At 35.2% G+C, this 27,271-nt stretch overlaps 1 protein-coding gene across 5 annotated transcripts in view; it reads right to left on the reverse strand.

Moving 5' to 3' along the window:
- Positions 1 to 27,271, reverse strand: part of COG6 (component of oligomeric golgi complex 6) — a 77,420-nt gene that overhangs the window by 39,937 nt on the left and 10,212 nt on the right. For all 5 annotated transcript variants that reach the window (XR_014256163.1, XM_082435020.1, XM_082435021.1 and 2 more), the window contains 9 exons: positions 24,548 to 24,659; positions 24,100 to 24,182; positions 23,650 to 23,720; positions 20,601 to 20,694; positions 16,657 to 16,785; positions 16,487 to 16,578; positions 14,572 to 14,636; positions 13,366 to 13,457; positions 11,810 to 11,927 (listed from right to left, as the gene is read on the reverse strand). Coding sequence is in view for 4 of the 5 variants with exons in the window: in XM_082435020.1 (XP_082291146.1) it covers positions 11,810 to 11,927; positions 13,366 to 13,457; positions 14,572 to 14,636; positions 16,487 to 16,578; positions 16,657 to 16,785; positions 20,601 to 20,694; positions 23,650 to 23,720; positions 24,100 to 24,182; positions 24,548 to 24,659 (856 nt within the window). In the remaining variant the exon portion in view is untranslated. The remainder of the gene's footprint in view (positions 1 to 11,809; positions 11,928 to 13,365; positions 13,458 to 14,571; positions 14,637 to 16,486; positions 16,579 to 16,656; positions 16,786 to 20,600; positions 20,695 to 23,649; positions 23,721 to 24,099; positions 24,183 to 24,547; positions 24,660 to 27,271) is intronic.

Here is a 27,271-nt window from a genome sequence, read left to right on the forward strand (position 1 = left end):
TTAAAAAATTAATCTAAACATCCAAGAAGTTCATGAACTCCAAGCAGAATAAACTTAAATAGATCCACACTGGGACACATAATCAAACTGTCAAAAGACAAAGAGAGAATCTTGAAATCAACAAGAGAGAAGTAACTCATTCTGAACAAAGGATTCTCAATAAGCCTAACAGTTGATTTCTCATCATGGAGATCAGAAGACACTGGATGATATATTCATGGGCTGAAAGAAATATACTGTCAACCAAGAATTCTGTATTCAACAAAACTACTCTGTAAGACTGAAGAAGAAATTAAGACATTCCCAAAACTACTCTGCAAGAATGAAGAAGAAATTGAGACATTCCCAATAAACAAAACCAAAAATTCTTTACCAGCAAAACTGCGCTACAAGAAATATTAAAAGGGGGCTTCCCTGGTGGCACAGTGGTTAAGAACCCACCTGCCAATGCAGGGGACAAGGGTTCGAGCCCTGGTCCGGGAAGATCCCACATGCCACAGAGCAACTAAGCCCGTGCACCACAACTACTGAGCCTGCGCTCTGGAGCCCGCGAGCCACAATTGCTGAGTCCGTGTGCCACAACTACTGAAGCCCACACACCTAGAGCCTGTGCTCCACAACAAGAGAAGCCACCGCAATGAGAAGCCCACGCACCACAAGAGTAGCCCCCGCTCACCACAACTAGAGAAAGCTCGCACACAGCAACGAAGACCCAACGCAGCCAAAAATAAAAAAATTAAAAAAAAAAAAAAGAAATATTAAAGGGAATCCTTCAAGCTAAAATGAAGGGACACTAGACAGTAACTCAAATTTGTAAGAATAAAGAACAGCAGTCAAGTTTCTGACATCAGTAAATGTAAAAGGCAGTTTAATGTACTTTCTGCTTGTAACCCCTTTTTCCTGGATTTAAAAGACAACTGAATGAAGCAATCATTTTAAATCTACGTTGATAAGCACACAATGCAGAAAGATGTCATTTGTAACAACAGTATCATAAAGGAAGGGGAAAATGGGGCTATACAGGAGCAAAGCTTTAGTACACTATTGAAAATAAGTTGGTATTGATCCAAACCAGCTAGATTATTAAAAAATTAAGATGGTAATTATTATTCCCAGGGCACCACTAAAAAAATAACTAACTACACACATACACATACATATATATTTACGTAAACAATAAGGGAATTAAAGCAGTGTACTAGAAAATATTTACTTAACACAAAAGAAGGCAGTAATGGAGGGACAGAGAAATAAAAACACTTAGAACATACAAAAACATGGTGCAAAATGGCAGACATAAATGCTACTTTATCAGCAATTAAATTAAATGTAAACATGCTAACCAAAAAAGCAGAGGCTGGCAGATGGATAAAAGAAAAAAGAAATACATGACCCAACTATATGCTATATTCAAGAAACACACTTTAAAGACAAAAACAGACTGAAAGTAAAAGGACAGAAAAAGATGTATCTTGCAAACAATAACCAAGAGTGCTAGAGTAGCTATACTAATTTCAGGCAAAAAAGACTTTAAGACAAACACTGCTGCTAGAAAGGAGGGCATTTTATAATGCTTATTATAAAGAAAATATAACAACTATAAACATACATGCATCTAACAACAGAGCCAAAAAATACATGAAGCCAAAACTGACAAAACAGAAGGGAAAAGTATCTCTTGTGGTGAAGAAATAGTTATGTCAAGTTTGATACCTCCTTCAGTTTTGGTTCCTTTTTTCTATTACATTCAAATAAATCTGAACTCAGAAAAACTCCAAAATATGAAGTCATCTTTATAAAACTATTTTCTACCCATTCATCCAATTTAAAAAAGATTCTAGAACGTTGTTAAACTGATGATGATTAACACAAGAATGTATTCCGAAGTCAATAAACACACAAAAACTGTTCAACATCATTAGCCTTCAGAAAAGTACAAATCACAAATGAAATACCACCACACAACTTCCACAATGGCTAAAATTAAAGACCAACAATATCAAGTACTGGAGAGGATGTGGAGCAACTCAAATTCCCACACATTTCTGGTGGAGTAAACTGGTACAATCACTTTGCAGAAATGCTTGGCAGAAGCTATGAAAGCTATCAACCCAGATATTCCATTACTGTGTATACACACAAGAGAAATGAAAACTTATGTCCACCAAAAGACATGAAAAAGAATATTCATAGGCGCTTTATTTACAATATCTAAGAAATAGAAACAATACAAACATCTATCAATAAACTGTAGTAAATTTATATACTAGAATTATTACACCGTGGTTAAAAAAAAAATGAACTACTGCTAAACACAACATGGATGAATCTTACAGATATAATACTAAATGCAAGAAGTCAGACCCAAAAGAGTTCACCTGTATGAATTTACTTATGTGAATTTCAATAGCACACAAAAACAGGAAACAGAAGTCAGATGGTGATTGACTTTGGGGGGTTTTGACTGGGAAGGAGCATGAAGAAGCTTTCTGAGGTGCTGGAAATGTTTTCTATGTCAATCTGGGTGATGATTAATGAACATACATACAAATACAAAAATTCAATGAACTTAAGATATTATACTGTAAGTTTAAGATTGTATACTGTAAGTTTTATCTCCATTTACCCTGAAAATTCATTTAATCTTTTTCTGTTTATATTATGTAAATATTGATAATCAACAAGGTTTTATAAAAATATCCAAAATTCAAGTGATTAATAATATTAATAATTATAAGGCACAAAAGAACTTTATGCAAGATACATTCATAACTTTTATGTACATTTCCCAACTATTAAAGTTGAAGTATAAAGAAAAATTTCACATTTAAAAGCATTTGGTCTACTGAAAACTTCACAATCTATATATTAGAACCTCTTTTTTTTTTAATGCATAGAGCTATAACACTGAACAAAGTTCTCATTGTTCTTGTGACTGTTTACTACGACGTTTTTCATCCCTTTGTAGGTACGTGCTCTATTAGAGGAAAATGAAAAGGTTGCACCATAAAAGTTCCAAAAGCTGTTTTTATAGCCTCATTCCACTGCCAACTTTAGTTTTATTCTTTGAAATATCCTCCATTTAAGGTCCTCCAATTTTCTGTACTGTAGCTTCTTAGAAGACCACTTGCCCATGCGCTTTCAAAAAAATAAAATCAACACCAAACACCCTCGTATTTTTTTAATACATACTTTAATTTTTTTAATTAATTAATTAATTTATTTTTTATTTTTGGCTGCGCTGACTCTTCGCTGCTGCACCCTGGCTTTCTCTAGTTGCAGCAAGCGGGGGCTACTCTTCGTTGCGGTACACAGGCTTCTCATTGTAGTGGCTTCTCTTGTTGCAGAGCATGGGCTCTAGGCATGCGGGCTTCAGTAGTTGTGGCTCACGGGCTTAGTTGCTCCGCGGCACGTGGGATCTTCCCAGACCAGGGCTCGAACCCATGTCCCTTGCACTGGCAGGTGGATTCCCAACCACTGCGCCACCAGGGAAGCCCAAAAACCCTCATATTTTTAAATTAACTGCTTCATTTTATATATAGACTCCTTTCACTCTAAATACATATATGTTCCAGTAATTAACAGTAAATGGAACTAAAGTGTTTTTTTTCAACCACTTTATTGAGATATGATTGACATACAAAAAGCTGTAAATATTTAATGTATACAACTTGATGAATTTAGAGATAAGTATATACCTGAAACCAAGGCCCCCTAAAACCAAGTTCCCTTACAGAGTTTATGAACAACCTCTTTATCCAAAGTTTTACTCTCTTTCTTGTCCCACCCCTGTTCCTCTCAGGACTGAGAAGTATCAAAGAAAAGGGGAGACTGAAACCAAGCAGGACCTTGTGAGGCCTTCCCAGGTACAAAAGCCCTTCTGTGTCCCCCATTTCTTGTCTGTAGAACAAAAGGCTTTAGCCTCCTAGGCCTTCTGTGAGTTCCAAAGAGCCGACCCAAGCAGTTAATGATCAGGACAACAGAGTCACAAGACTTCTAGTTCCTCCTGAAGGGATATAAATAACAATCTGATGCATACTTTGAGTTGTCCTGGAGAAACTAAGACCCCCATCCAGGTGGAGGATGGTGACTACCTGCTGACCACAAGCACTAGACCCCAGACTGGTTGAAACCAGAAGGTTAAGATTCCCAAAACATCACCCTGTTACCTTACCACCAACCAACCAGAAGGTCTACAAACTGATCACGCATCCTAGGACCCTCTCCCCTAACACCGTCTTTAAAAACCCTTGCCTGAAAGCCATCAAGGAATTCCAATCTTTTGAGCATGACCTGCCCATTCTCCTTGCTTGGTACCCTGCAAATAAACCCTTACTTTGCTGCAAACACCCACTGTCAGAGTTTGGCTTTCTGGAACTGCGGGCACATGAGCCCCTACTTGGTAACATAACCATGAAACCATCACCACATTCCATAAACCATATCCATTACCTCCAAAAGTTTCCCCTTACCTTACTTATGGAATTAAATTTTTTAAGTCAATAATATTATTCAAGATAAATTTAAGAGTGCAAACTAACATCTGTTTGATATAACTTCAAATAACTACAACTTTTTATTTCACATAATTTAAAATTTAAAAAGCATTTTAGCTGAAAACACTGTTCTTGTTTGTTTTTCCTAGCAGAATAATCTGCAAGGTATAATGTAAAACTCAAAATACTCATCTAAAAAAAGCACTTTTCAAACTTTAACATGCATATGAATGACCAGGGAATCTGGTTAAAATGCACATTCTGACTCTGTAGGTCTGGGGTGGGGCCTGAGATTTTTAATCTCCGATAAACTAATAAACTCCTAGGTGATATCCAAGCTGCTGGTCCAAGTACTATAATTTGAACAGTAAAAAGAGATTCTAAACAGTAATGATATCCTAGAATTTAAATCAAAATTTAAAGGACCACTTAGGGTTTTTTTCCACAGAGCTGGTCAAATCAATCCTGCCTACTATTAATTTGATATGGGTTTCTTTTATGACATACCATACCTTTTAAATTAGAATTGTACTATTACTATAGTGAAAAGAATTTTAGAAAATGTCTCTCTAGCTAAAAGGGATATGACACTGTATCTTTTGTAGTACAGAGACATATTCCCTTTAGACTTTGCTAGATTCACAGTTGTGAATGTTTCAGGAGAGCCTGATAAGGAAGGGAGTACACACACTTGAATACTCAAGTGCTTCAAATGCTTTGTTAGGGAAAAGGTACATCTTTCAATAAAATAATGTCCTTGCATTTTCTTTTTTCATACTAAAGAATTAGTTCCCAAATATGTCTTTTTAAAAGCAGAGAAGGAATCATGAACAGAGTTCATCTCTGGCTATATTTATTTTAAAAGCTGTTCGTAACAATTTTACTATCCACTTAAAATTCTATTAACAAAAATTTCCACTTGGGTGCTTTGCTAATGAAGACCATTCTGCAGTAAGTGTTGTTTTCCTCATAAGCCTAGACTCTTCTTAGAAGAGATGAATGGTTTACAAGAGGCAGAATAAGATGAAGATTAATTAACATAAAATATGGAACATTAAAATTTGGTGAAGGAAAGATAATTCCTGAAAGAAACCTGAAATGGTTGTATACATAAGCAACACATAAGCTGTAAACAGTATCATATTCCAATCTCAATTTAATGTTAAAATATCCCTAAATATGACCCAATTCATATCTAAGAAAAACATTTCAGGGTACAATTATTGATGATAATGACAACAATAAATAAAAATAATAGCGAAAACCCGTCACTGCTATAAACTCACATAGGCTGCAGTTATTAATTGGTACTTAATATATTCAAATTACAATTCTTTCTTTCCCTGTTTTTATCCTATCCTATTCTGGGTTTTAACTGGAAGATACACCATGCTTAAAACTTGCCTTTTATTAGCCATTTTATTTTCCTGCAACTTTCATTTTAACTTCATAAGAGAAATAAAGTATTTAAGAACTTAGTGGGGTTTTCTGAGTGAAAAGAAAATAAAATAAATGGATAACCATTTGGGAAAAATTAATATGATCCTTCCTTCCCAGCATGGACAAAAATAAACTTCAGGTAGATTAAAAATTTGATATAAAAGTGAAACTACAGGAAGACCTAAGAACATACATTTAAATGAATTTATTAAATAATCGAACACTTTCCTACTGATAGATGTTAACTTTAGCATATAATAAATTCTACATGTATTTTCTTGTTGTGGGAAAGTTTTTGAAGTATGTTGTATGGCATGTTCCCAAAGAAGAAACAATAAGGAAAAAAAAAAATGTTAGATTTTACTATGTAAACATTAAAAGTGACGCATCAGAAACTACTACAAGCAAAATTAAATGGTACATGATGACATGGAGAAAAGATTTATAATACATATGACAGATAATACTCTTAATGTATAAAAAATATCAGACAATAACAAGATACAGCCTAGTAGGAAAATGGCAAAGGACATGAGAAAACAATTCACAAACAGCCAATAAACATATTTTAAAATGTTCATTCTCACTAGAAAAACTGAAATCTAAATTAAAAAAAAAAAAGATAGTACTTTTTGCTCATATTGGCAAAGATATTTTAAAATGGCTATTATCCAACTTTGCAAAATTTGGCACTTCTGGTAGCAGACAGTACGGTAGATTTGAGAAAATAAGTGAAAGGAAGTTAAATATGTGGGGCTGCCTGAGGACATGCAGGATTGCTGGACATCATGGAGGGCTTTGCTGATGTTGGAGACCAAATTTTTTGGTTTCCCAGTGCACATAAAATGTTTAAACTATACTTTAGTCTTTTAAGAGTGCAATGGCATTATGTCTAAAAAACAATGTATATAACTTAATTTAAAACTACAAAGCAAAAAAACAATTACAATAATAACATTAAAGATCACTGATCACACAGAACACCGTAACAAATAATGATGAGAAGTTGGAAATACTGTGAGAATTAACCAAAATGTGACACAAAGACATGAAATGAGCAAATGCTGTTGGAAAATGGCACCAACAGACTTGTTAAACAGAGTTGCCACAAAACTTCACTTTGTTAAAAAAAAACGCAATTATCTGCAAAGTGCAATAAAGAGAAGCACGATAAAATGAGGTAATGCTTGCACTATATTGAACAGAAGTGGCAAAAGTGGGCATCCTTCACTTGTTCCTCATCTTAAACGAAAAGCTTTAAGTCTTACTCTATTGAGTATAATGTTAGCTGTGGGTTTTTCATGTATGGCATTTATTATGTTGCAGTAGTTTCCCTCTATTCCTAGTTTGTTGAGTATTTTTATGATAAAACAGTGTTGAATTTTGTCAAATGCTTTTTCTGCATCAATTGAGATGATCATGTGATTTTTTTCCCCCCTTTGTTCTGTTACTGTGGTAATTATACTGACTTTCATACGCTGAACTATCCTTGCATTCCAGGGATAGATCCCAGTTGATCATGCTGTAGAGTCTTTTTTAAAGGCTTCCTCATTTGGTTTGCTAGTTATTATACTTTTCAACTCCAGAATTTCTTTTTGGTTTCCCTTGAGATTTTTCTAACTCTAATAGATATTTCCCTTTTGTTCATACGCTGTTCTCTTGACTCATCTTTAACGTGACTGTTTTAAAGTCTCTATCTAGTAGATATGCCATCAGGTCTTTTTCAGGAATGGTTCCTGTTGATTTTTTTTTCCTTTGAATGGGCCATATTTTCCTGTTCCTTTGTGTGTCTTGTGATTTTTTTTTGTTGATAAACAACATTTGAATGTAATAATTTAACCCTGGAAATCAGATTCTCCCCCTCCTCCAGGGATGCCATTTTCTGTTACTACTTTGGGGTTTTTAAAAAAAATTGTTGTAGGCTCTCTCTGAGCCAAGGATCAGGTTGAGGTATAAACTGAAGTTCTTCTCAGGTCTTTCTGAGCCTGCTCCTTTCCCTGAACATGTGGTCACTTTCTAATTTTCCTCATACATACAGTTGCTTTTGAATGTCCTAGACTTTAATGTCTGACTCCCAAAATGGGAAAAAGAAAAAAATTAAGGGGGTGGAAAAATGCACTAGCCTTTGAAATCCCCAGGAAGTCACTTTAGCCAGAGGAGGAGGTGTCTGACACAACGGGGAGGTGCAAAACCAATGGCCACCTTCCTCTTCACAACTCTGGGATGAGAGCACAGATCCCAGAAGTGTAGAGGACAGCATCCTCCTTTTGGCTCACCCTGGCTCTACAAGCTGTGTGCAAGGTGCTCAAGGAACAAGTGTACAGCTGCCTGCCACAGCACTGGGGGTGGAAGATGGGTAGCTGCAACTATGCTAAGAGTTGAAGTTGACCAAAATTGACTGCAATTTATTACTACTGAGCCTTCCCCTAGAAATTGCAATTCTTCAATAGACTCCAGAGTTCCAAAATAGTTACATTAGACAAATACTGCTAGTGCAACTGTCATCTAGGTGGGGTGACAGATTCCTGGTGCTTCCTACTTTGCCACCTTCCCTGAAAATTACTGATCTTTGTATATTGATCTTGTCACCAATTACCTTTCTAAATCCATTTACTAGTTCTACAACTTTTCAATTAATTCTCTTGGTTTTTGAAGTACAGTCAGAGCATCCACAAATAATCTAATATTTCCTCCTTTAAAATATTTATATCTGTCATTTCTTTATCTGGACTTTCTATTATTTAAACGTGTTATTGGCAAATATTCTTTTCTTGTTCTTTCTTGACTTAAATAGAATATACTACTAGTGCTTCTATGTTAATCATGAGGTTGGCTGTTAGTTTTATTCATCTTTATATGGTTAAGGAAGTATTTTTACTTTTTTATTTACTAATATTTTCCCCTCAACAATTTAATTAAATATCATGAGAATATAATTTAACACTGAAACATTTAATATATTTCTTAACACTGAAGTATTCTTACATTCCTGGGAATAACCAATACTTGGTTTTAATATAATGCTGGATTTATTTTTACAATTATTTACCTTTTTAAAAACTTAAAAGGTGACTGATTTGAGGCTGTCACTTTTGTACTGTCTTTAAAGGGTTTTTATGTCAGCATTACACCACCTAAAAGGAACTGGGAAGCTTTCCATATTTTTCTGTGTTCTGGAGAATTCTGTTCTTTGTAGGTGTAAATAAAGCTATCTATATAACCTGAATTAAGTCTAGCAGCATGTTCATTAATAATTTTTCTTTCCTCCCTAGGTGTGTTCAAGTTTCCTACCTCATTTTGAATCATTTTTTGTCAATTTTATTTTCTTAAAATCATCCTTTTTACATATTTTAGAATAAAATTTATATACTTTAATATGGTATTCTCTAGTAAGTTTAATCCTCATCTCTGGTTATTACCTCTAATTCTGATATTATAATTTTAAATTTTATTTTTTCCTTGGTTAAAGAATTGCTAGAAGGTTGTCAATTTTGTTGACCTTTTCAACAAATAATCAATTTTGTTTTCCTGTTTCCTAATTTATCATAGAAATGTACTTCCATCTTTCCTTTTACCATTCTGCTTTACTATTCTCCTTCAAATTTCACAGGAAGAATGCCTAATACACTTTACTTCCAGTTTTTAGCCCAGATGTTTTCCAGTTGGTAAAGCTTTGGGTAACGTGCTCACGCGTGTCCCACGCTGCACTTCGGCTCTCGTCTCGTACTGAGAGCGGTCCTCAGTAAGCCACGGGTCATCCACACACTGACAAAGACAACAAACCTGCCACCCTCGTTTTACTAGAACTCTTCATACAGTATCTGTCATCAACTATGCCCTCTTCCTTGACAGTCTATTCTCTTGGCTTTACTGATAAAACCCTCTTCTCATTTCTCTCCTGCCTCTCCAATCACCCTTCCTCAGCATTCTACCATGGTAGGGCTTATTTTCTTCTCTTAAATGTCACTGTTTCTCAAGACTGTGTGTCCTGGAAGCTCTACTCTTATTAAACATGATTCCTAGTGACCTCAGACAAACACATGGATTCAACTATCTTTTACATGCAAAACTCCATAAATCCAAATGTACAGCTCCCTATTAGATCAGACTGATTGCAGAAGGATATCCCACATGTATCTTGTCTAACTTAGACAATATCATCATCTTTATCCCCCCAGTTTTACACTTTCTCTCTATTCCAGATACTTGTGATTAGTATCAATATTCCCAGATTGGTAACTTAGGAATTATTTTAGAACTCTTCCCTCTCATTTAACCACATTGAAGCAGTCACCAGCTTTCGAAGGTTTATCTTCGGCCCTCAAGAATCTGTCCCCTTATGGCTCTTCCTTAGAGTAGGTATTTCATAAAAACTACTTCGACAATCCCTTAGCTATCCTGTCTGCAACCTGGCTCTCTCCTATCTACATGCCACACCAGTTTCCAACTGATTTTTAATAAATGAAAATTTGTGTACTGATGACTCTTAGCTTGCATATTCTATTTGTTTCCTCTACTTAGGATGACCTTTACCCACTCCTTTTTTACCTATCTAATCCCCCATGTCCTTCAAGTTCAATTGTTGTTAACTCCCTCTCTGGAAAGCTCCCTCTCTGTATACGTATATTATTATACATACTCTTCTTATTGTGCTAGCATAGCACCTTGGGCACGTCTTTCATAAAACATGTATTCTATAGTAATCGCCAATTTATTAGACTATTTTCCATGAAAGGAAAAGTAACCTGAGACCAACAGACCTTGATTGTTTGCTTTGTACTCATTAGCAAGCACATGTTTGTTCACATGCAAAGCCTATATCATGCATGAATGATTTTAGAAAAATTCTGTCTAAATAAGAACTCATGTAAACATATCTATAATGAGAACTGATTGACTGTTAGGAAACTTCCTGTGATACAAGAAAACATATAAGGAAAATACTCCAGCTCCACAAATTCATGCTGCTTCTCCAAAAAAATATGAGTCTTGCACGGGGGTCAGAAAGCAGACTCTTATTAGGTTTCTCTGAGCTTAGGAATATAAAAATAGACCAGGTACTTTGGATTGGATTGCTACTGACTGTTCCACACTATTCTACAAACCTGTGTCTAATATAACCAGGCTGTTAGATAGACCAGTACAATTAAAAAAAAAAAAAAAAAAAAAAAAAAAAGCCAGAATGGTGACTGTGATGCATCCTTGAAAAACTTAAGTCTTTAATAATGAAATAAAAACAAAGAAGGATTTGATCATTATAAACCCATTCCTTAAGGTCTTTCCAATTTACTGCTGCACAACACAATGCTCAATTTAAAATATTAGCTCTCACAGAACTCTTTCAGGTTTTGTTGTTTGTTTTTGTGGGAGTTTTTTGTTCCCTTGTTTGTTTTTGTGGGAGTTTTTTGTATCTTGTTTGTTTCCATAATTAATTACAGTATATAACTCAAAGGAACATAAATTTCATAAGGACAAAGCTGGACCATGAGTGTAAAACTTAAATAAGCTGTTTAGAAAAAACATTTAGTAAAAGTTCAAGCTTTCCAATCTGTATGTCATTTTAGCCCTGACCTATCAAATATAGTAAGTCTGCTTTAATTACAAATTTTTGGTTATTGAAAAATGGTAGTGAAACTAGGGCTTGAGAGTCTACCACCAATTATGACTCAAAATTACACTGTTCCAGGAACAGATTATAAGCCTACATCCTGTAAGCCGCCTCAAAATGAATTTTGTTGTTCACAGGAAGAACTCAAAAGAACGCTGAATGGAATGGGAAAAAACTGTCATCAATATGAAAACAGTAAAACAACATTTTTAAATGTGAAAAACTCACATTCACGTAGTTTAAGAATTGCATTTTCCAAACATACCTTGTCCATTAATTTGCTGGCATGAAGACTCAAGCTACTGAAGAATATTTTTTTGCTCAGCAAATGCATTTCTTCAATGGTAGTCAACAATGTAGTTGCACTATTTCCAACAATGCCACTAAAAGCAAAGAATATTTCAGGTTGCAAAACAGGCCAAAACAACCCAGCTCTTTAACTGAGTAGAATTCTTTAAGAAGATCTAGATTTAAATAAAAGTTTTTATATAGAATATAACCTGTGAATTAAAAACAATTACTCTAGTTTCATATAAAAATGAGGTGTTTTTTCCTTTTAAGTTAGGTGATGAACAAATGAAAACAAACTACAGTGTTTTAAATATTTCACAATCTCTTAGAAAAGCAGTGGGTTAGAACAGACACTTATAATATGCAAACCCATGTCTCTATTTTTCCTCTATTATAGTAAATGCATGTCTTGATTTTCCAAGAAGATCTGATTTTAATTTTAAGGAAGCCATTCCATCAATAGCTCTATTGAGAAAATAATTTTTAAATACTGAGTTTTTTAAATTAAAACTGTTATACCGTATCAATAACACACCTGTAAATTATAAAGCTTCTCAATTTTTATACAGCTACCTAAATAGCAATATATTAAGACTAATTATGAAAAATCTGATAACATTTTGAAATAATTATTCTACATTCCATAATTCTCAATTTTATATTACAAGGATATTTCTTAGACTTATCCAATGGGGTTTCTCATTTTTGGCAGAATGTAAGACAAGCATGTATATAAAACAACTCCCTATTATATTCTCCTATTCATGTACTGAAAGTGACTCTTCTGTTCCTGATACTGGCATGCTTGATAAAAAGTAATTTTAAATCATTTTTTAATAGGCTAATATGAAAACTATCAAAAACATAGCTTGGAAGAACACTTTTAACACAACTACACATATAACGATCTTATAGTGACATCTACAATAAGGCTCAAGTGTATGTATACCACCAAAAGATATTTGCAAGGTGAAAATGAATGCAAATTTTGGAGTTGAAGATCATATTTTATCTGATAAGAATCACTTGTCTTATCTATAAAGTCACTTTTATTTAGAGAAGATAAGACAGCTATTACTTAGAGGAGATAAAGCTATCGTTCTGTTTTATCACTAATGGAAAACTAAATGTTAAAGAAGAATTTATGTAAACATCCAGAATAGGACATTTTACTAATTATGCCCTATTCTGAGTATAATATATAGTTGCTTTAGGTGCCATGGATCTCTTTTACTAATACAGGAGGACTCAAAAAATACTTATATTATAGACTTACACTGCTGCATTTGTGTGTGCAAATGTGTGTATGTGTGTGTGTGTGTACTTATGCTTGAAGAAAGGGAAAAGGAAATGATGGACCTCAAAAGTACAGTATGTATAATGTGCATATAATGATTCATATGGTGTGGAGGTTCTACTATTTACACTTAAGTCATGCATAGAATATACACACAAAAAATATTACACTGTGTTCTAACTGAAAGAGGTGTCACATGGGATTTAACAAGCACATTTAACCTTTCCACTTACCTGATTGTATGGTGATAAAATTTGAGGAGGTTAGAAATTTTATATAATAAAACTGCCCCAGGTTCAGCAACTATTACTTGTTCAATTCGAACCTATTAAAAAACACGTAAGAAAAAACTAAACATTTCTTAAAAGTGTAACTTTTCTTCATTAATCACATGTGGTACGAATAGCATTAAAAAGATTAAATTTTATTATTGCAGAAATCACAAAATTCCTTCTAAATAAAGAATTTCTGAATATCAAATCATAGAGGATGGTAAAACAACACAGAAACTTTAGCACAGATATGCTCTACAAAAAAATGATCCATTACCTACAGAATTTGGTTCAAGGCTATTGCTATCAGAAATAATCAATACAATGAGGTCATCTTGAGGTTTTTCACCAGCATATAATGGAATTTAGCTTAGCACTAAATTGCAAAGCAGCTGTTACATTCCTAAAAACAGATTATCAGTGAAAAGGTACTGCTCTATGAATGAATATTAAGGAAAAAAATGAAAAAAAAAATCTTCTCTTTAAACAACTATACCAAGTTTCTTTCTGTTAGAGAATAGGAAAGCAGATAAATCTTGAATTAGCACCAACCTATTTGGCCAATTATAATACTGCCAGGGCAATATCTCAGATCTAGTTCAAGATTAACTTGACATGCTCAAGTTTAACTACTAGGAATCTTTTCTAATTAAAATCCATCCCTCACTAATCTTTCCCTTACTTTATATTCCCTAATTAACAAATACAATCTAAACCACACTGAATGTGCTTACTTACATATTATATTACATCTATGCTTATTAAGCTGCTGATAACATATGTGTCTTCTTGTTTCCTAACTGGATTCTAAACACAGACATTGTGCTTTCTGGTTCTCTTACATCTCTGCAGCATTTGGTAGAACAGGACATACACAAGAGATGTTCAATAAACAAATGCTTTTGAAAACATTTAGATTTTGGAGTCCGTCATAATACTAACGAATGTGATCTGCTAAAATGATATTTTATAAATACATGTATATGAGTATACAAAAACCTCTTGCATAGAAAATTGGCAATGATTATTTTAAAATGTGTTTTATTACCCTACATGTGTTAATTTGACAAAATTACAGCCTGAATTCAAGCTGGTTTCTTTAAAATCAGAATAAGTCACTAATTTAACCAGCTACCATATAACATATATAAAAACAAACTATTTTACCTTTAGAGGCCTGCACACACCCTCAGTAATATGTCCAACAACTTCTTGAATATTTTCTTCAACACCTACAATTAATTATAACATAACTAAAATTTTTTTTCCATATTACACTTTGCTTCACATAAGTTTAGAAAATTAACAAACACTAATACATATGATTAATGGCATTAATAAACATTTAAAATAACAATTAACGATATTTTATTAAGTTTAATATCTTTAGGACATTACTAATTATATTAATATGAGTCTAAAGCCTTATCAATTGATTTGACTGTTGATTAATGAACATTATTTCTTCGTGAAAAAGAGTAAATGTATGAAAAACAGACTGAAATTTATTAACTGAAGGAGGTGATGTGCAGATGTATTAGCATTCGTTCCACAAACTCCTTACTCTAGGCAGCAGTGCTAAGCACACAAACTACGGGTATAAAGATGGAAAACACGCCTTGCAATCTAATGGAAAAACCAACATTTACTGATTATTGACTATTTATCGAGGTCTGTACTGGGTACTTGACATGTACTGCTTGTAACCACCTTCATTTTTTACAGATGGAGAGACTCAGGTTTAGAAGAATTCATGCCATTCCCACAGAATAACTTATTTCTAACTCCAATTATTTTCTTCCCACTTCTTAATGTTACCTCTCATGTAAATTTTCCTACATCTTTTAACAAATACATTCTTTTAAACTGGGTAATTAGCATAACAGAAAACAACTTTAAAAAGTGCAGACTTTGTGCCAACCTATCATATATGCTGAATCTAGTCTCAATATCAAAGAGTTAAAAACGAGGAGGTTAAGTCCTGCACCCATTCGTACACTGGCCTCTCCTGCAGATGACGTGCTGAACCAGGATGACGTGGGGCTGAGCTGTTCAAAATAGGTAAGTGATACCAGCCACAACATCTCTCTTCATTTCCTATCAAAGCCAGAGCAACTTAATTATCTACTAACCCCTTCTACAACAGGCGTCTTAAGGTAGTCACAACTAAGAAGATTTGAAATTCTGTAAACAGACGTTTGCAACTCAAAAATAATCATTTTTCTTCTTTGAAATCAAGACCAAAATTTTAGGTATATTTAGTACATAGCTAATTATTTTTTATTTATTTATTTATTTGGCTGCATCAGGTCTTAGTTGCGGCACGCTGGGTCTTCTCTGAGGCATGCAGGATCTTTCGCTGCGACGCGCAGGCTCTTCATTGCAGCATGTGGGCTTCTCTCTAGTTGCGGCGCGCAGGCTCCAGGGCGCATGGGCTCTGTAGTTTGCGGCACGCAGGCTCTCTAGTTGTGGCGCACGGGCTTAGTTGCCCCGCAGCATGCGGGATCTTAGTTCCCCGACCAGGGATCAAACCCGCGTTCCCTGCACTGGAAGGCGGATTCTTGACCACTGGACCACCAGGGAAGTCCCAGTACATAGGTAATTATTCAAAAAACTTTAAAATAGTCACATGAGAATGAAAAAAGGGGCTGGATAGTAGAAATGAAAGAAGTCGTAGCTTAATGACCTTAAGCCAGTCACTGACTGAGCCTGTGTACTCATAAATAAAATGAAGAGAACATCACCTTTTGCCTTTAAAGGATGGTGGCTGAGGTAATGTAGGCCAGGCACTCCAGAGGTGCCTTAAAAGTGAAGCAGAGGGGTCTAGGCTTACAAGGAAAGGTCCCGAGGGTCCAGTATAAAAATGTGATCAGCTGTGTGACAAAATGAAAGTGATGGAAAAGAAAGTCTACTAGCAGAAAAAGGGGGAAACGAGAGACAGGAAGTTTAATTAGGATGCTTACTAAATCACCCAGTGTGAAGAGTTTACCTCCGAGAAGAAAACAGCAATAAGAACAGAAACAGAGAAGTCCTGCGTGATTTACTAGATCTGGGCATGAGCGGTAACAATCAGAGGACCCACCTTGTGTAGTTACATGCTTTAAGAGAGCTTCAAGGTGTTCTTTTTCAGAAGCAGTGGCCTGATGGAGCCAAGCCAACATATCTCCTACATATCTAATGAAAAAACTAAATGTTAGTAAAGATTTCCTTCAGAAAAACATCGAATACTCCAATACTGTCTGACTACTATACCTCAAAGGGTCATGGGAGTGCATTTCAATGGGTCTAGGTGTACCTCCTGGGCCCCCTCTTGTAAGAGCATCGATAAATCCACGAACAACTGTACTTCTTCTGGCTGTTCCAAACTCATCTAAGGTATACCTAGAAGAAACAAGTTATTAACAAACAGTTGCTTTTCTTCCTAATGGTTACATCAAACTATTCATGCACTTTCTAAGATATCTAAAGCTTTTTTACACAATTCTCTCAAGCAATACTGTTTTAAACAACAAAAAATATTTATGAAATAACTTTATCATAATGATAATTCAACCTAAAGGTGCATCTTTTTATGCCTAAGAAAGAATGCTGGGATTTGGAATCAGTAACAGAGGCAGAAATGGTTTTGAAATACCCTGAAGTGACATACCAGATATACGTCAAGATGAAAACGCAGTATCAAGCTAAGTGTTGCTAAGGTACACAATTGCCTTGCATTCACTTTCTATTTTTTCAAATAAATTAGAACCAAAATGCTTATTTCTATTTTTTGCCTCATGCTGTCAAATTATAAAGTTCAGGGTAAAGAATGCATTCCTTTAAATCAGCGGTCCCCAACCTTTTCGGCACCAGGGACCCGTTTCGTGGAAGACAATTCTTCCACAGAAGGGCCGGGGGGGGGGGGGGGGGGGTGGGATGGCTCAGGCTGTAACGCGGGCGACAGGGAGCGGCAGAGGAAGCCTCGCTAGCTCACCGCTCACCCCCGGCTGTGCGGCCCCGTGGCTCCTAGCAGGCCGAGGACCCGTACCGGTCTGCAGCCCGGGGGGTTGGGGGCCCCTGCTTTAAATGATCATCAATTCCATGAAATGACTTGTGATCAGACGACTCCTTATGACAGCACAAAATTCACAAACTTTTAACTTCTTAAATATGTAAAACTAATCTTCACCCTCTGGACCCAAATGGCTGTGTAATAAACAGAAACAATGTAACTTCTGTTTCTAGGACTATTCACTGTGACCACAAGTTATATTGGAAACCAGTGAATCCACTGGCATTTTAAATGGGGGGAGGGGCAATTTAAGAAGCCTGACACACACTAGAATCTGTTTACTACAAAATATAAATAAACAATATTAATGCTTATTTTCCTGCAATAGGTATAATTTGAAGAACAGCATGAACTAAAAGGAACCTTCAATGATACCTGAAGACATGAAACATCTTTTCCGAGAGACAGAAGAAAATTTCTTTGACCAAAACGGATTCTCTTCCAACAAAGGTCAAAAACCGAAAATGCAGCTTTACAAAGGTGACTGTTAAAATTATGTAAATATTCTAAAATGCCTCTAGTTAAAATAAAAATTTAAATCTCCATTTTTTTTATATCTAGCCATAGTAGAAAAAGAAAAATTCTGGTCAAAAAGCAAATTAAAAGATGAAAAAATTTGTCCAAAAAAGAATTAAAAGATAAAATAGTGTAAAAACCTCTCTAAGAAATGCAACAAATAAAAAAATGAAGAAAAATCAGCATTGCACATATTACTATGTTCTTTAATAATTTATATGCTGAAGGTTTACCAATGGAAAGAAGACAACATCAATTTGTTCATTTCTACTTGTAATAAATTTCTTTCTGAAGAAACTTCTGTACTTGATTTATTAAAAGTCAATAATGCATTAGCATTCCAGTTATATAATACCTAAGAAAAACTGAGTATGGCAACTTTCCCCAAAGACTTCAATAACTGACATTTTCTTGTACGTGATACTTACACATGTGAGACACACTAATGAACAGTGAAGCTTTTACACATCACTTAAATCAAGTTCATATAGTGCCATCTGGTGGTTAACATGATATACTATTAAGTTTTCCCTAAATTTAAAGAAACCACCACTTTTGGAAATAGGTGATACTTAAGATGAAAGGCCCATTTTCTCTTTTTTTCTCTTTTTTATTCATCTTATGGTACTTAACTGTCACTAAAGTCCTCCCGCTTCCCCATTCAACCCGCAAATGCTTCTTACAACCTTCCATACTGCACTACTGCCCCCATCCCCTGTCTGCCCTTGGGAGATAAGTCTTTGCCTATTTTAGTTCTATTCTTTGTCTTTCAAGCATTTTGCCTTACTGTCGTGCAGGCCTTAAATACACTTCTCTTTAGTTGAAAACTTTCCAGTTTATCTCCTTTCAAAATAGAAATAATAGCTAATATTTTGTGATGAGCAAAGCATTATGCTAAACACCTTATGGGAACATTCTAATTTAATCTTCCCAACAACCCGGCAAGACAGGCACTATTTTTATCCTCATTTTACAGCTCGAGAAACTGAAGCTTATAAAGGTGCACGGGTTCATCAAAAAATCTAACTCAGAGCCCACCTTTTAAACCATTATGCAATATTGCTCCTTTCCAAGTGTTGATCAAGAATCAAAATTTAGAAAAAATATGTTTATATAGTAGAAGTCAGCTGACCTTTTCAGATGCCCAAAACAGACAAAGGCATTTTTTTTAAAAAGATTAACCTTGTGAACAATTATGAATCTGTGGACAATGTTACACATTATTAAACAAACACCAAATGTTTTAAGTACCAAAAGACTCTCATAATCAAACACCAATACCTTACAATGAAAAAGCTGGGAAAGAAATTTCGAAGTCGATAAGATCTGCTGAGCTGGTGGTCAAGAGTGAACATCAGCTTATCACAGGCACCTGCACAACATGCGGGGCTATTATGATCCAGCTCCTGCTACTAACCCAACAGCCAGGGCAAGCTTTTGCAGTTTCCTAAAGGTACATGTTCCTCCTCAACCCACACCTTTGCACCTGCTGTTCCCTCAACCTGGGATGTTCTCTCCTCCCTTTTCGTCCTGGAAAATGCTTATCAACCTTAAGAAGTCATTTCATACCTACTTCCTGGGGGGAATTTCCTCTAATATTCACTCCCTTCCCCACCACAGACTACTTGAGCCACAAAGCACTTGAGACTTGACTTTTAGAAAAGCAATTAATATATTCATTAAAGTGGATCTGTTTATTTGTTCAATAAAACAAAGCAATTTGAAGGCAACGTTTTATTGATGTTAAGTCTGCCGCACTTAGAACTGTGCTTAACACATAGTGAGTACTCAGTAAGTAGCACTGGGCTGTTATTGTTTTATGTAGCTGTCCAGCATTTGTGTTCTGGAACCTTATTACAGGACAAGTAATGCTCCAATCAGAAAACAGAGTAAGAAGGAAATCCTCTAAAAATATATAAGCATATGAAAGGCATGACTCAGAGCAGGGTTAATGCCTATGCAGGAGTCCCCTGGCTTTCTGTTTCCTGAATTTTAACTCCCCGCTTGGTCTTCCTATTTCCATACTATTCCAGGCATTAAAAGTAAAAAGGTATTTACTTCTATTTTATATGAAAAGTAAAAGAAAATTAAAATACAGAATAATAAAAAATTTATGTTAATAATGCATAAAGTTCTTATCCAAAGCATTATCACATAGCACATGGCTGACATAACTTACAGGATCAAATACCTGAACTCTTTCTTTCTTGAGTCCTACTAATGGAATTCTCATTTTAAATTTTCTTTTTTCATCTCTGGGTAATTATTATTTGTCAGTCTATTCGACCTTCTCTCCGGGGCAGGGGTGATACAGGAGTTTTAGTTACATACAATTCCTAGGTCGTTAACGAGATGACAGATTGGGGAAAAGCCCTTAGCCTCTACACAAATAAGAGGTATTCTAGATACAGGGACACCTTGGTTTTCATCTCCATGTTGCATTCTACAGCAAGTAATAATATGCAAATAAGCTGATGCCCCAATGGTACCGAGATGAGATAAAAACATCACTGTAAATTATTATATTGCTCAAACTATTGTATATGAATTTGATAATACTGAAAGTCAATGTAAATTATCAAAGAAAAAGTAAGTTTTTTTTTTTTTTAATTAGGAAAAAGTCACCCACTTATATAAGACAGGTCTATCCTGCAGGGCTTCCATTGCCTGAGTCAGTACTGGAGATATGTCACATGATTCTTGTGTCAATGTTCTGCATTCACCTGAAAAATCATTGTAACACTTATTGTGTTATATAATCATTATAACATTATAACACTTGTTAAATTAAAATTAGGTCTTTATTACATCTGTTGTACAGCCAGAGTCTAAATACTGCATTAAAAAAATGCCTGGAAAAGCCTAGAGAGCATGCCAATCAAAAACTAGTTCATGCTGTCAAACTAAAAATGTAAGCTTAAATACCTATATAACTTCAAATGACCACATCTGCTATCTGGCATACCACATACATATTTTTTTTTTCTTTTTTTTTTTCTTTTTGGCTGTGTTGGGTTTTTGTTGCTGCGCATGGGCTTTCTCTAGTTGAAGCAAGCGGGGGCTACTCTTCGTTGCGGTGCGCGGGCTTCTCATTGCGGTGGCCTCTCTTGTTGTGGAGCACAGGCTCCAGGTGCGTGGGCCTCAGCAGTTGCAGCACGTGGGCTCGGCAGTTGTGGCTCACAGGCTCTAGAGCGCAGGCTCAGTAGTTGTGGCGCTCAGGCTTAGTTGCTCCACAGCATATGGGATCTTCCCGGACCAGGGCTCGAACCCATGTCCCCTGCATTAGCACGTGGATTCTTAACCACTGTGCCACCAAGGAAACCCACACATATTTTATTATTATAAAAAACTAGGGTTCTGAAAAAACCAGTCAATGAACAAACATGCACTAAATAACTGCTATACACATGGCAATGTCAAGGAGGGAAGGTAGTACCAAACACATATTACCAGTTCCTTACCTTGGGAGCAATCTTCAAGCAGTTTGCTAAAATGTTTATATGGGTAACTAATATATAGTATTAAGATTATAATTTCAAACTGTTTAAAAAATCTCTACACCAATATGTCCTTTATTTTACTATCCTATCTATAAAATACTTATTACATGTCTACTCTGCTCAAAAATCTCAGAGTATGTTCAGAAGTTCCCAACCTTTTGGAATATGAGGACCTCACACTAGCAGTATATTTTTCTAGCATACACTGACTGAGAAAAACATACACGTGTATGGGATTGGAGCTATCTTACAATGACTCCAGAGTCCTTAGGAGTCAGAATGTCAGTTTGGAACTTCCATGTTAGACGTCATGGGAGCACAAAGAAATATGAGGCAATGTCCTTGCCTTTATGAAAACAGAAATCTAACTGGAGAGCTAAGACATACATATACGAAAAGTTATGTTAGAGTAGTAAATTACTGAATACCAAATAAATATATTCAGCAGTTAGTGTTCAGAGACGGGAAAAGCCACTATGATTTAATGCAGTTGTGGAGAGTTCCAGGAAGATGTAGAACCTAAGCCTGACTTTGAAGACTGAGGTAGGATTTGGATATAAAGAGGGAAAGCTAGACCATACTCCAAATAGGAGTAAACAGTGCAAACAAGAGAAGTAGAAAAAGAAACAAATTTTGGGGCTTCCCTGGTGGCGCAGTGGGTAAGAATCTGCCTGCCAATTCAGGGGACACAGGTTCGATCCCTGGTCTGGGAAAAGCCCACATGCCGCAGAGCAACTGAGCCCACGCGCCACAACTACTGAGCCTGCGCTCTAGAGCCCGCGAGCCGCAACTACTGAAGCCCGCGCACCACAACTACTGAAGCCCGCGCACCACAACTACTGAAGCCCACGCACCTAGAGCCTGTGCACCGCTACAAGAGAAGCCACCGCAATGAGAAGCCTGCACACCGCAACGAAGAGTAGCTCCTGCTCGCCGCAACTAGAGAAAGCCCGTGTGCAGCAACGAAGATCCAACACAGCCATACATACGTACATAAATAAATATTAAAAAAAAAAAGAAACAAATTTTGGAGATAAAGAGTAAATCATCTGAAACAGATAATAAGGTTTTTCACAGTCAAGTACAAGTGTACTGGTTAACTGGATTTAATCCCAACTCCTTCCAACAGTCAGCTGGTAACATCTATTAAAATATCCTGGGCACATGTTCCATTCTTGAAGTCTTAACTATCTACTTTGTTTTTAACAGGCAATTCTATGAACAGACTACTGAAACATTTTAAAGCAAATCTAAAGCAAATAAACCATTTGTGATAGGCAAAATAATGGTCCTCCAAAGATCCCTAATCCCTGAAACCTGTGAATATGCCATCTTACGTGGCAAAAGGGACTTTGCAGATGGAATTAAGGTGACAGACCTTAAAATAGGGACATTTTCCCAGATTACCCAAGTGGGTCCAAGGTAATCATACAGGTCTTAAAAGTAAAAAAGGCTAGCAGAAGAGTTAAGAGATATGAGATGGAAGAAGAGGCAGGAGAGATTCAAAGTGAGAAAGTGACTCCATCTACCCATTACTGGCTTCGAAGATGGAGGAAGGGGCCAGAAGCCAAAGAATGCAGGCAGCCTCTAGAAGCTGGGAAAGACCCTCAGTGACAGCCAGCAAGGCAACTCAGAGCTCAGTCCTCAGACTCAAAGAACTAAGTTATGCCAACAAACTGAATGAGCAAGGAAACAGACTACTCCTTAGAGCCTCCAGAAATGAATGCAGCCCTGCCCACATTTTAATTTTAGCATGGTGATTTCTGGCTACAGAACTATAAAATAATAAATTTGTGTTGTTTTAAGCCATTAAGATTATGTTAAATTTGTTACAGCAGTAATAGAAAAACTCACCATTTATAATAGTTGTAGTAACTATTACATGTAAATAACATGTCATGTAAATAACAAAAAAATGTCTAATCAACTTTAAGATAATCTGGGGCAGAAATACTGACTTTATTTTTTTATTTCCATACTTAATCATAGACAGTGCTTGAATGATAGCAGATGTTTATGAGACAAATACAAAGACAATACGTTCAAATATAAAGTTTTTTTTAAAAAAAATAGTTTTTGATTACTAAGAACAAAATGATATCAAGTAAAGACTAAGTGAAATAACAAAATCAAACACTAATATTCATGAATCTAGACTGCATAAAAGAAATCACTTACTCTGAGCCCACCGGTAAAGTCTTTCATAAGATGTTTCTTGAAGCAAGGCCATCTGTTCCATAATTTCTAAACTAAAAAAATTAAAGGTTTATTATAATTTATTAAAAAGTTTTAGCCAATAGCTATTGAATACATCTAAGAACCTAATCACTTTATTTAATTAGAGTGATTTGGTTATAGCCTATTAACTTTTTATCATCTTGTGGAATAATTTTTCAGTAAATTTTTATAATTAAATTTCACCAAGTTTAACACCATCACTTAGATACCCAACTGCTGTTTTACTCTAAACGTATCAGGGTATAACTTCCTCCTTATCCAAAGATACATAAAGATTAAACTTCTATTTCACAAAATGTCATAATGTCATATACTTTAAGAAGAACCTAGAAAATCTTTAAATTTTGGAAATATAAAAGGTAACAATCATGAACTGAAAAGGGTACTCACCCTGCTGTTTGTTGGTTTGTACGCAAGAGAACTTTGACATCATTATGAATCTGTTTTACTCTTCCCAATGCCTTGAAAAAATCCTTTAAAATTAAAGCATATTCTTTTTAACTATAGATCTAGAATACAGAATTTACAAAAGAAGCAATTAACAAGATTGAAAATGGTTGCCAAAGGACTCAGAGATGGGAAGGAGTGGGATAGGTGATGTAGGTTTTCTTTGTAAGCCATGTTGTACTCTTTGACTTCTAAAAACAACCAAAAAAAAGTATATGTATTGCTTTGAAAAATAAGGTAATTTAAAATATGCACCTTAATTGCTAAATTTAAAAACATTTTTAAATCAAAAAAAATTTTAGGTGGTAAAATAAAGCCTTAAAAAAGAGTGATTTCTCTATAACATCTGTAACTGCTATGCTTTAAGTGATTTTAACAGAAAGCCAAATACCTCAGTGATAGGTCCTTCTCTTGTACCTCGGAGAAGACTCATTTCATCAGAAGACAGCTGGAACTTGGATAAGAAGGCATCTGCAACTTGTGCTCTTATTTCTAATGTTTGACTGTAATATTTTAAAAAAGGCAACAAAAAAAATCAAGCACACTATGCATTTGCATAGCTTTAAAACAAGTTACATCTGACATAACTTTTAAAACAAAGGTGTGGAAGAGTCTCAGTATCTTCAAAAGCCTTATTTCTGCCTCAAATATTAGAAGCCCATCAGGCATGTAGGTGATAAAATTGGCTGATATTGTTCTACCTCAGTAGAAGCCACAGTAAAATGACTAATCATTAAGCAAAAGAAGAAATAAGTTCATGAATGGTCCGGGTTATTACAATCCTTAGCCATTTATGTGTACTTGCATAGCTTGCCTCTTGAAAACAAAGTTATCTTACAGAAGAGAAATATGCCAGTTAATTTCTTCTCAGTCACTAAAAAAATCCTAAGTCTTTGAAGCTTGCACATGAAGTACACAACAACCAAAAATCAGGTCTATTATTTTTTTATTTTAGGTTAGAAATAGTAGTCAAGAATTCATTTAGCAATCCCTCATTAATTCAAAAAAATCACTCTTCCACTCTCCCTTCCCCACTTTTTCTGCATACTATCATAATAAAAAAAAAGTCTTTTCAATTATGTTATCCGAACGCAACCTATCTAGACAAGCTGACAATTAGCAAAAGGCACACTCTAGTCTGCAGGGACCTGAAGGACTGAGCAGGACCCCATCTAAGGGCAAGTCAGGAATACAAACTACAAGAGCAGGAATTCAACATCCCTGCCTTCTAGATCTTAGATTTGAAGATATATAAATAAAATTATAAGTGTTTCACTAGTAGTATTCACAGGGCAGTAATATTCTACAATCTAACAATATTCAAATGAAACTGAACAAAGATAAACATTAACCCTATCTGAACAGACAGTACAACACATGCCATCTTTGTTTTGTTTGTACTCTTGAGTTGTGAGGTTTTAAATTCACAGTCAAATGCTCCTGCTGAATGACACAGAAGGTTAGAAAGGAAAAGTCCTCCAGGTGGCAGTAATGTTCTGTTTTCCTCAAATAATGTAAATCACCTAATTAAATTTATACAGATTTAAATAGCCTATGTCCTTAATCATCTTATTAATACTGATACTGATATCTAATAGTTACCTAAACAGGTTTTGTTTTATATTTTTAGATAAAGCTCAAATCGTTATCACACAGGATTCAAAGCAATTTTAACTCTTCATAAAATTCCTTGAGACTATACAAATTAACCATTTCACTGAAAACCTTTTGAGAGTTTCTTTTGGATCTTTATAGTCAATTTATCACGCACAACGGAAAATTCATCGCTTTATTGGTTCATTTTGTTTTAACTAAATCTAGTACAGTTGACCCTTGAACACCGTGGGGGTCAGGGACGCCGATCCCAGCCCCAACCCCCTGCCCTGTGCAATGGAAAATCTGCACCAGCCAGATTCAACTTTACAGCCAGCCCTCTGCACCAGAGGATTCAACCCACCATGGACTGTGTAGGACTGCAGTATGTATTAACTGAAAACAAATCCACATATAAGTGGACCTGTGCAGTTCAAACCCGTATCGCTCAAGGATCAACTGTAAATTCAAGATATAATTTAAATCACATTACTCTTTAGTTTTACCATATACAGTCTTCCCAGGTAAAATTTCAAAACCATTCTTGACAAAGTTGAGGAGTATTTGTACAATCAAGTAGCATGAACAGGGATCTCCAAGGTGTAAAGGCCCTGAGCTAGGGTCTGAGGTGACAAAAGGTGCACATGAGACAGACCCTGCCCTACCGTACAACACAAATGAAATATGGTATCTTTTGGAGGGTTTTTAGTATCTAAATTAAAAGTATATGAAATTAATGTTAAAATAAAACATATAAATGGTTCCTGTAAATTAAAACTTCTAAGAGTATTTTATGTGTACTCATGTAATCACTGTATATGATGTAAGTTATATAAAACATAAGTGAATATGGCAAATGCATACTGTGGAATAATATGCAGCAAATAAAAATGAGGCCGAGCTATATGTACTAACACAAAATTATCTATAAGGCACTTTATAGGTACAAAAAACAAGTCACAGAAAAATACAGCAACCCCCATGTACTTTTAAAAAGAAACTTTACACATACACATGAATTTTCAGGACATGTATTCACATACTGCCTGAGTATATAAAATAAACAGACTATTTCATTTTTATAATGATTCTTTTAAACCATCCCAGAACATGATTTATGAATCTTGTGGTATTCTTTTTTTTTCCTGAAAATACACCCCTGTCATATTTTAACTCTAACTTCTAAACTCATCTCCACCAAATAATTTCAAAATAATTGAAAAAAGCTAGCAAAAAAAAGGGGTGGGGAGGCATAAGATATAGACCAAAACAAAAAAAAAGCAAAGAAATATACATGGCAAAACAAAATGAAAAAAAGTTGATCTACCAATATTCAGTGAAATGTAAATTAAAATAGTGTGATACCTTTTTTCATCTATAAAATTGCTGTTTTTAATGACAATGTCTAGTGTCTACAGGGTTTAATAAAATAGACATTCTCATATATTGCTGATGAAGGTATAAATTCAGCATAACCTTTCCGGAGAGAAATTTAGGCAATATATATGAAGATACTTTTTAA

The sequence above is a fragment of the Balaenoptera physalus genome (assembly GCF_965194825.1).
Source record: "Balaenoptera physalus genome assembly, chromosome: 18".
Lineage (NCBI taxonomy): Eukaryota > Metazoa > Chordata > Mammalia > Artiodactyla > Balaenopteridae > Balaenoptera > Balaenoptera physalus.